Below are 11,076 nucleotides of genomic sequence, written 5' to 3' on the forward strand. Positions count from 1 at the left end.
AGGAACTTAAAGGAAGGCACTCACTTCAGCTGATTATAGGAAAATTACAAAGAGAATAAGGAGAGATGACGCATGCCTTACTCCAAGGACATCTCCATGCAGGCGCGCAGCCCGCGTCGCTCTACCAAACTAATTTGACACGGCTTACGGGTATAAGTTACAGGTGGTTTTAAACTCCACTGTTGCTTTCCCAAATGTGTGTGACCAAAATAGCAATTTAAGCGTGCCAACACGCCCATGACCACACCTCTAGGCGCAAATACCGGTGTCGGCAAAAAAGATAGCGTGTGACGCTGGACGAAAATACCATTAAGGGACAGAGAAAGCTCCTATATTCGTAATTTTCGGGCAGCGGCTGAATTGCGGGCCGCGCTACGGGTAAAGTCGGAGACAAAATTGGAGCCCTTAGTCTCCACGACGGGCAAACGTTAGATTGCGCTTGGCAATATTTGACATATTAAATAATTAAAGGCCTTTCTTATATATAGCCTATGCTATGCTTTCCCACAGTCTGTGTAGTTTGTCAGGTCTGGTCCGGGATGCAACGACAACAAAATCTAGGCAGACAGACCGACAGACAGACAGACAGACAGACAGACAGACAGACAGACAGACATTTGTCTGACTGTTTAGAAAAATTATAGTTTTATTGCATGAGCTTGTAGATCGGCTATTTTCGGTGTAAACTTAACTCATTTTTATCAACATTTTTTCATATCAAGGTCCATTATTTATTCAGCATTTGAGCCACGGACCACCATTTGATGAGATTTAGCCATCAGGCTCTAGACCCAAAACGCATTGCTCGTTGGATAAGATTTTGACCACAATTCCATGCTGTATTGATGTTGGTACCATTAGGAGAGATAACGGGCTCTACACACCCTCCGCCAGACTGACCTCATGCTTCCTTCTATGCATGAGGATTCCAAGCTGCTTCTTTTCACCTGACGGGGGAGTTTCCCTGGCCGGACGTAGCGCGTGGAAGGAACACGTTATTCCAACCAGTTCCTTTCCCCTCCATCAGGTAGGTAGTTTAGAGACCAAGATTACTGCATGTTTTTTGTGAGGGTACCTACCCTATAGGGGACACGGGGAGAACATACAAACTCCACACAGAGACAAATAACTATTTAAGTCCATAATAATCATCTATAATTTATAAATGATGGATACAATTACATTTATTTATAATTACATGTATACATTATGGATAAGGAGTCAGGAGTGGACAGAATAAGTTATGGACGGCCTGGGCCTCGGCTGAGCGGTTAGAAAAACAAAAAGTTATTGTCTTAATTAAATGCTTTTTCATCTCAACTCTTCGTTCTCTAATTGTGTAGACTTCTTGTAGGCTACATGAAGTAATGGTGTTTAACAATAAATGTAACATTTGGTTTCGTTTCACACACTCTCAAGAGTTAACGATCTAATAAGGGACTATTTGGTTACCATGCACCCCCATTTGCGGTGGACAACAGATTAAGCATTTAATTGACAGAGGAACAAATGATAGCTTAACACTATTATACTCACACCGTGGAGTCCTATATCTCCTGCCAGATGGCAGTAGATCGTAGGCTATTCTCTCTTTTTTTTTTAATAAGATTGTTTTTGAGTGGTGCAACCACTCCAAGGAACAGCAATGTCCGTGACGTTCAACTATGTGTGTGACTATGTTTGTTTGTGTGTGACGTTAATGAGCACCAGTACCAATGAGTACCCAAAGTGGCGCTGTTGTGCCAGAAACAGAGAGAGAGAGATAGTGCTGCACTGTTGCCTGCTAATGAGAGAGAGAGAGGGGGGGGGGGGGGGGGGGGGATTTGCACCACTCAGTTCACACGGGTGTGATTTTTTAAATATATTTAGATTTGTATTATGGTGAGAACGATGGCTTCCATTTTCGCATTGCAACTTTTACATGTAGAAAGCCTGCCGTTTCTATTAGCTTGGATTCCCCCATCGATGATGTCACTGGTGGACGGGTTTCTGAACTGCCCACAGCCCCTCCTATGAGACAACGGAGGGACCGTACTCCTCATACTGCTGCTTGCTGAGGCACATCTTCTGGAAGGTGGAGAGAGAAGCCAGGATGGAACCACCGATCCACACACTGTGTTTCCTCTCAGCATCCGCAACGACCTGGAGAGCAGCAGAGCAGGGACAGATTAAACCTGCACGAGGGTCCCTGTGCCGGTATTTGTTCATGGGGGCCCCCCACCTGCAGCAGGGAGAGGAAGACATTTGGAACAATCCATCCCTCAGTGTTGATTTTGTCGACTACGATGAAAACATGTTTTCATTTTCACTGCACGAAAACTAAAATAAGAATGTACCTACTGTAATGTTCTATGTTCCCTGAAATCGATGTTCCCCACTTACAAGTTACAACCTGCTGACAACCCTAACACTAACCCAAGCAGGGAACATTCTCCCCCTCTTCTCCACTGCTCTCTGTTTCATGAGAGGGCACATGCAGACTAGACTTGTTAAGTGCATGCGAAGGACCGGGGCCCACCGATGGCCGGCAGTCTCCACCCTAGCCCCCACATGATGCGTTTGGACCCAGCCACAGCCTCCCACCCTGGAAAAACGAGCTGTACTGTAACATATATGACTCTTTTTGATACAGACAGTCATGGCAGCAAGACTAACTGTTCAGGAGGAGAAAAACAGATTATTATTATTTAAAATGAGTTACCGGTAATAGACTCTTCACACACTAGCATGTCAGAGCTGAAATTGACATGTAAATATGAAATAAATGCTTCAACAGGTGTAATGTTCACAGAAGTGAACCTTTCAAGCCTGTTTTCTCAACTCGCTCGTTTTCTGTAAGCCATATTTCCAAAACTGGTGGGTCAAACTGGACAACCAATATGTCAATTTGAAGCTATGATTCCCTGCTTTCATATGACATGAAAAAACGAAAAGCAGTCATATAGTCTATTAATTGTATGAATCAAAGTATTTTGCGTTGTGTAAGTATTGTACCTTTTTATTCATGGGTTTTTGATAAATGCTTGGACCCAATGTTTTATTCAATTGTGTCAATACATTAACTGACTATGCACAAAGTTAAATAGATATACGACTGTCCTCGTACCTTGACCTTCACGGTGGAAGGAGCGAGAGCAGTAATCTCCTTCTGCAGGCGATCAGCGAAGCCTGGTAACATGGTGGTGCCGCCACACAGCAATATGTTTGCAAACAGGAGCTGACGGATGTCCACGCTGTCTATGCTCATGATGCTGTTGTAGGTCATCTCGTGGATGCCCACGGACTCCATACCTGAGCAGGAGGAGAGACAGAGGTTGATTGCCCCCCTCCCCCCAATCAAACAAGTGTTTGGTCAAACCACGTGACTTCCATTGGAAAAGCATTGAGGCGGCCATCAAACACAGGCAGAGCACAGAACATTCGTTCTTTATGTGTGTACGAAGCCTCGGGAGAAAATTGTCGTGAAGTTGGGCGCCTTGAGGCCTCAATCACACTATTAAGACTAAATTGTTCTCTCTGTTCCAGGGGGAGAGGGGGGCAGAGCAGCTTGCAATTAATTTTCAATGGGAGTCGCTGAGATTGAACAGCTCTGCTCCATAGCTGTGTTCTGCCCTCCTCCCCCCATGGAGCAGAGGTGTTCTGTGAATCTCAGCGACTCCCATTGAAAATGAATTGCGAGCTGCTGGTCCCCCCCCCCCCCCCCCCCCCCCCTCCCGGAACAGAGAGAACAATTTCGTCTTAATAGTGTGATTGAGGCCTGACACATAAAAGACAGCTGTCTCGTCTGTGTCTTCTGTGTGTCACACGGCTCACAATGCATTTTGAATAGGAGTCACGTGACAAAGGGGGGGGGGGGGGGGGGGGGGGTCTTGTCTCGTCAAACCACGTGACTCCTATTCAAAATGCATTGTGAGCCATGTGACAGCTGTCTTTTATGTGTCAGGTGCCATAGAGTCACAGGCTGCATACTGTACATACTGTATACATTTCCAACAGAAGAAAAAGAAAAGAAAACACCAAGAAACAACAAGAACATAAGAAAACAGAGATAGGCCTATAATTATGCTTGGTAATACAATGTTGCAGGCCAACACACAATCAAATTTGTTTCATTTATCAAAACAATCAATCTAATTATCAAAACAAGCAGCACCTTCGTAACTCCAAGCTATAGTTTCATTAATTTGCGCTCGTAACTCCAAGCTAGTTTCATTCATTTTCGCTGTACTGTACTGTACTGTACTGTACTGTACTGTACTGCACTGTACTGTACTGTACTGTACTGTACTGTACTGTACTGTACTGTACTAACCAATGATAGAGGGCTGGAAGAGGGCCTCAGCGCAGCGGAACCTCTCGTTGTCCATGGTGATCACCTGACCATCAGGCAGCTCGTAGCTCTTCTCCAGTGAGGAAGAGGAGGCAGCGTTCTGCATCTCCTGGTCAAAGTCCAGCGCCACATAGGACGCTTTCTCCTTCATCTGATACACCAGCCCACGCTCTGCTGTAGAGGAAGAGATTATAGACATAATATTTCATATCTGATCAGATATTTCATATCTCCATCCATCCATCCATCCATCTTTAACCGCTTATCCGTAGTCGGGTCACGGGGGCAACAGCTCCACCTGAGTGCTCCAGACTTCCCTCTCCAGAGCAACATTAGTGACTTCCTCCTGGGGGATTCCGAGACGTTCCAAGGCCAGTGAGTCGATGTATTTCCTCCAACTGCGCCTTGGTCTCCCCCGGGGTCTCCTCCCATTTCATATCTGACATATTTTATTCATAAAATAAATATTCATATCTGGGATATTTCATATCTGATCAGATATCTGAAATGGGTCTGATTATGATTTAAAGACTAAATGTGTTGTTTCCAGCCTCCAGACTGTCTGCCCCTCAAGTATCATGACCATTAAACATAGAAATCATTATACAAGCACATTTGAATATACATTTAAAATAGACAGAATTAAAATAATAGAACAGTTAGAATAACTGAATAAAATGGCAGTGTGGCAACAAATCATAAATGTCAGTATTAAATAGACAGAGAACATTTATACTGTACATTCCTCCCAATCAAATGCTTTTCCTTTCCTCGCATCAAAAAACAATTTGACTTTACCATTATTATAAGCAAGTATAGAGCGTCGCAGTCCCGCCCCCTCGAGAGACCCGGAAAAGAAATCCCCGTTCATTTTCCTCATAGACTTTTCAGAAAGTATTTATTTAAAGGCGTTTACGCCGCGGACAAAGCCAACTCTTGTCGTGACAAATCATGACAATAAACACAATGTTTTGGGCCAAACAAAGAATTAGAAAGTAGAAAAACACGGCAGGTTCAACTTTTTTGTTGTTTTTCTTCTTTGTAATTATTTGTTTGGTCCAAAATATTGTGTTTGTTGTCATGATTTGTCATGACTCGAGTTGGCTTCGTTCGACACTTAAAAGGTCTTTAAATAAATACTTTTTGAAATGTCTATGGTAAAAATGCATTGGGATTAATTTCCTGGGCCTGGCGTTGTCATGAAAGGGGGCGGGACTGCGACGCTCTATAGGAGTGCACACATATGCACATATGCACGTGCACGCACGCACGCACACACGCACGCACGCACGCACGCATGGGTGGAAACATGAAGCATCAGTTCCCACCACATGAGTCAGAATGGTAGGCCTACATACATACCAGCAGTGATTCCACAGCCTCTGTCATTGAGCAACTGCATCATATGATCAGTCACCTGAGAGCCAGCCAGGTCCAGCTTCTTGATGGCATGAGGCACAACCTTAGCGTCGTTGAACTGATTGACGGGCGCAGCGTGGCTCACACCATCACCACAGTCAACCACAATACCTGCAGAAACAGAGGTCCATTATAAACACACCATCACCACAGTCAACCACAATACCTGCAGAAACAGAGGTCCATTATAGACACACCATCACCACAGTCAACCACAATACCTGCAGAAACAGAGGTCCATTATAAACACACCATCACCACAGTCAACCACAATACCTGGAGAAACAGAGGTCCATTATACAGTAGACACACCATCACCACAGTCAACCACAATACCTGCAGAAACAGAGGTCCATTATAGACACACCATCACCACAGTCAACCACAATACCTGCAGAAACAGAGGTCCATTATAAACACACCATCACCACAGTCAACCACAATACCTGCAGAAACAGAGGTCCATTATAAACACACCATCACCACAGTCAACCACAATACCTGCAGAAACAGAGGTCCATTATAGACACACCATCACCACAGTCAACCACAATACCTGCAGAAACAGAGGTCCATTATAAACACACCATCACCACAGTCAACCACAATACCTGGAGAAACAGAGGTCCATTATACAGTAGACACACCATCACCACAGTCAACCACAATACCTGCAGAAACAGAGGTCCATTATAGACACACCATCACCACAGTCAACCACAATACCTGCAGAAACAGAGGTCCATTATAAACACACCATCACCACAGTCAACCACAATACCTGCAGAAACAGAGGTCCATTATAGACACACCATCACCACAGTCAACCACAATACCTGGAGAAACAGAGGTCCATTATAAACACACCATCACCACAGTCAACCACAATACCTGGAGAAACAGAGGTCCATTTAGTCACTGTCTTTACGTTATACTGTTCCCAAAAGAAACAGAGGTCACTGTCTTTACTTTATACTGTTCCCAAAAGAACATTATACAACAGGTCGTTTCGAGGAAGCAATTTGATTGGTTGAAACAGCCTTCTAGCCGTGGTTCAAATTAACGAGCACCACTCCACACCTAATCAAAACAAAGAATTCAGCTGCTCTGTTCTCCCAGAGCGCAGCAAACTCGGTGGCTAGGCTAGCTAGTGGTCGTAGTGACTACATCTGTCATTTAAAAAATATATGTTTTTTCAGCGATTTTCGCAGGGTAACTGTTGTATAATTGCAATATTACACTCGAGGGGGTGGTTTAACGTCATTAATGCACTTCTGCGTTGCTTTCGGAACTCCATTGTGTCCAATGTGTTTTCTGTCTGTCTGTTGTTTATTTTTACATTTTACATTATGCTGCTCTAACGTATCAATTTCCCTGTGGGGATAATAAAGTACATCTCATCTCTCTCTCATCTCATCTCATCTCTGAAATGAAATGATTACTATATTTACCCAGGGTATCTGGGCTAAGCTCAATAACTTGTTTCCAGCCAGGCCCTGCTCATAGAACATTTCATCGTAGTGGTTCAATGCCTTGTTCAAGGGCACTTCAGCGGTGGTAATTTTAATGTGTCGGACCGCTGATTCGAACTGGCGACCTTCCGGTATCAAGACCGCTCCGCAATCCGTTCGGCCACCGCTGCCACTCTCATCTCATCTCATCTCTCTTTCTCGTCAAATCTCTCCATTTCTCTGTCTAAAATGAGTCGGTTTCCAAGCGCTAGCACAGCCCCTCTATTATGCCCTGAATAGCACAGGGGCCAGGTCCACATACGAAGCTACTCCGCATGAGTCAACTTTCACAGGTGAAAATCCACAGTGAAATCCTCACTTGTTCTGAGAGTGTACAGATGTGTGCTCTATCTCTCTCTCTCTCTCTCTCTCTCTTTCTCTCTCTCACCATCTCTCTCTCTCTCTCACCATCTCTCTCTCTCTCTCTCTCTCTCTCTCTTACCAATGTGCCGTCCAGAAGCGTACCAGGCCAGTTCTACCTGGAGGGCCACATGCATGGCAGGGACGTTGAAGTTCTCAAACAGGATCTGGATCATGAATGAGAAGGAAAAAAAAGATAAATCTGACATAGGAGTGGGAGTGAACCTTGTATTTCGCTAAGCAATAACAGTGCAGAGGGACTTTTCGCATATTTTGCGACATCCCGCATCCCGCATAAAATTAATCACATAATACCTGCAAATTATGTCACAAATTTTCCTTTGATGGTGCTGTCGCACTCCACCTTAGCATCCATTTACTATACTAGTAAATGGATTTAAATTTAAATGGATTTAATTTACTACTAGTAAATGGATGCTGAAGTGGAGCGCAACAGCGGTAACAGTTACCGGCTGATACCGACAATAAGCCACTCCCGATCTACTTCTTTTGTATATTCCGCAAGCTTTCGTGCATATTTCGCATAAAATCACAAAATCCTGCACATTTCATCGCAAAATCCTGCATATTTCATCGCAAAATCAAGGACTTTAGCCCACGTTTTTTTCTGCAGCTGGGTCTATAGAGGGGGTGGCAATTGCCAATCCGTGTAACCCCAAAACGACACCCATGTGTGAATGGAAGAGACCGTGTTTGACCTTAATCACCTGTGTCATTTTCTCTCTGTTGACCTTGGGGTTGGAAGGAATGTCAGTCAGCAGAACTGGACGCTCCTCAGAGGTCACACCAAGCTCTTTATAGACGTGGTGCCAGATCTACACGGAATAAACAGGTTTCACACCAGATCTACACGGAATAAACAGGTTTCACACCAGATCTACACATTATAAACAGGTTTCACACCAGATCTACACATTATAAACAGGTTTCACACCAGATCTACACGGAATAAACAGGTTTCACACCAGATCTACACGGAATAAACAGGTTTCACACCAGATCTACATGGAATGAACAGGTTTCACACCAGATCTACACATTATAAACAGGTTTCACACCAGATCTACATGGAATAAACAGGTTTCACACCAGATCTACACGGAATAAACAGGTTTCACACCAGATCTACACGGAATAAACAGGTTTCACACCAGATCTACACGGAATAAACAGGTTTCACACCAGATCTACACGGAATAAACAGGTTTCACACCAGATCTACACGGAATAAACAGGTTTCACACCAGATCTACACGGAATAAACAGGTTTCACACCAGATCTACACGGAATAAACAGGTTTCACACCAGATCTACACGGAATAAACAGGTTTCACGCACGCACGCACACACACACACACACACACACACACACACACACACACACACACACACACACACCTTCTCCATGTCATCCCAGTTGGTGATGACGCCTCGTTCTATGGGATATGTGATGCTGAGGATCCCCCTCTCTGACTGGGCCTCATCTCCTACAGAACTGTCCTTCTGACCGCTCACTCCCTGAGGAGAGAAACAAGGTCAACACCATCACTGTAAAGTAGTGGTTTTCAACCCTTTTCATGTCAAGTTCCATTATTTATTCATCATTTGAACCACAGACCCCAAATTGTTTTGTTGTCGTTGGATATGAGTTTGCAACCTTAATCCAGTCGGACCAATGCTTTGTCTAACCAATGCTTTGTCTAACCAAAGTATGCTTCCCGTTGGTACCATAGGAGAGATAACAGGCAAATGTTTGATCACAATAACACATTGTTCTACACATTATCTAATTGTGTACACGTCTTGTAAATGAAGCAATGCAGGTGTTTAACAATAATCTAACTCAACAGTTAAAGATCTACAAGCATCCATTTGGTTAACAAATAACTCTCCACCATTTAGCTGGGGACCACCTGCAACCTCCTCAAGGACCACTGGTTGAGAACCACTGCTCTAAAGACATGAACACACAATTTTAACACAATTCAACCGGAGGCGTAAAGTAATTTCAGAAAGAAATTGGGGGGTGGCACAAAATAAGTTACCACTTAAGCCCCCACTTCTAAAAACAGCGAAAATAGTGGATCTACAAGCTCTCTGCACGCTAAATCAGTCAAGCTAAATCTAGCTAAATCTATAATGACCTTCCCAAACTAGGGAGGGATACCACGTTGAAAGTGGCTAATAAATGTATGGTTGCAATTAGAGATGTCCCTATACTGTATCAGTATCGGAAAAGTATCGGTATCGGCCCTTTTTGGTCATATCGGGTCATATCGGTATCGGCGAACATGCCAGTCTAACCACCGATCCGACACAGGGTAAGGGGGTTGACACTATGGCAGGTGAATAAAATGTTGGGACATGTGGAGTTTGCTTTCGAGTTGCCCAAACTGCAAGTGCACATTAGAGTGACTCATGAACAGACACTGAACACTACAAAGCCCGGACTATATGGTCATATGTCTAAGGCCTTCTGCATTTTTGCACCTGAGATCTTGCACTTTCAGTGTTTAGAGATGTTAGTTTTAACCTGCACTTAGTTCTTTATACAGATTATTTGACACTAGACTGTAGCTGTGGTATGGTCTTTTAACGCACAATGAATTCCACGTGCCTTTTACCCTGTAACTGGTATTGTTGACAATAAAGTTGAACCTTGAAGAGTCTGCTATGAACAAAATGAGATAAAATAAGTAATTTTCTTTTATTTTTATGATAAATATTATTCTCAGGTATCAGTATTCGGTATCGGCTAACACAGAAATCGTGTTATCGGGATCGGATCGGGGACGACAAAAGTGTATCGGGACATCCCTAGTTGCAATACAATAAAACGCTTATCTAAAACACACGTCACATGTAGACGAAATAAACAATATTGCATAAAATAAGTGAATTGATTGCGAGCACGCGACGGTTATGAACCTGGTTCCTGGACCGTCCAACGACGGAGGGGAAGACAGTACGAGGCGCATCGTCTCCAGCAAACCCTGCCTTGGACGTCCTGGAGCCGTTATCAATCACCAGGGCAGAGATGTCATCATCATCCATGATACTTCTATAGAGGGTATACGCACGTGACATCATCATCAAACCCGGAAGTTATGCAGGAACGCCTCTACTGAGTGGCAAACAACTTCTTTCTGGCCTTGACAGCCCATCTGATTGCATTAAACAACGTTAAACAATGTTAAAGTCACTTTGCCTGTCGCTTTGCCACTCGATTTGCCATTATTATTATTATTATTATTGCATACATCAGTGCCATTGAACACCCTTTAAGTCTGTGTGTTGGTTAAAACAATATGGAACCAATTAATGAAAAGTTGTAAAAAGTGCTTCAGACAAAACCTCTCAACTCCATTGGACCCTCAAACTGTCTGCTAAAACAGCCAACTCCACCACCTCTTCCCCTCACCGTTACTTATTTC

At 43.7% G+C, this 11,076-nt stretch overlaps 1 protein-coding gene across 1 annotated transcript; it reads right to left on the bottom strand.

Moving 5' to 3' along the window:
• Positions 1-2,010: 2,010 nt before the first annotated feature.
• On the bottom strand, positions 2,011-10,696 carry LOC306925164 (actin, non-muscle 6.2-like; the record flags this gene model as incomplete). The annotated part of the gene is made up of 13 exons (XM_079503854.1): positions 2,011-2,142; positions 3,107-3,291; positions 4,313-4,504; positions 5,693-5,860; positions 5,947-5,970; positions 6,062-6,085; positions 6,227-6,250; positions 6,397-6,420; positions 6,507-6,530; positions 7,703-7,787; positions 8,349-8,456; positions 9,041-9,160; positions 10,571-10,696. 13 exons carry the CDS (start codon positions 10,694-10,696, stop codon positions 2,011-2,013), a joined length of 1,236 nt encoding a protein of 411 aa, XP_079359980.1.
• Positions 10,697-11,076: the final 380 nt, after the last annotated feature.

Source organism: Electrona antarctica (genome assembly GCF_951216825.1).
Source record: "Electrona antarctica genome assembly, chromosome: 6".
Classification (NCBI taxonomy): Eukaryota; Metazoa; Chordata; class Actinopteri; order Myctophiformes; family Myctophidae; genus Electrona; species Electrona antarctica.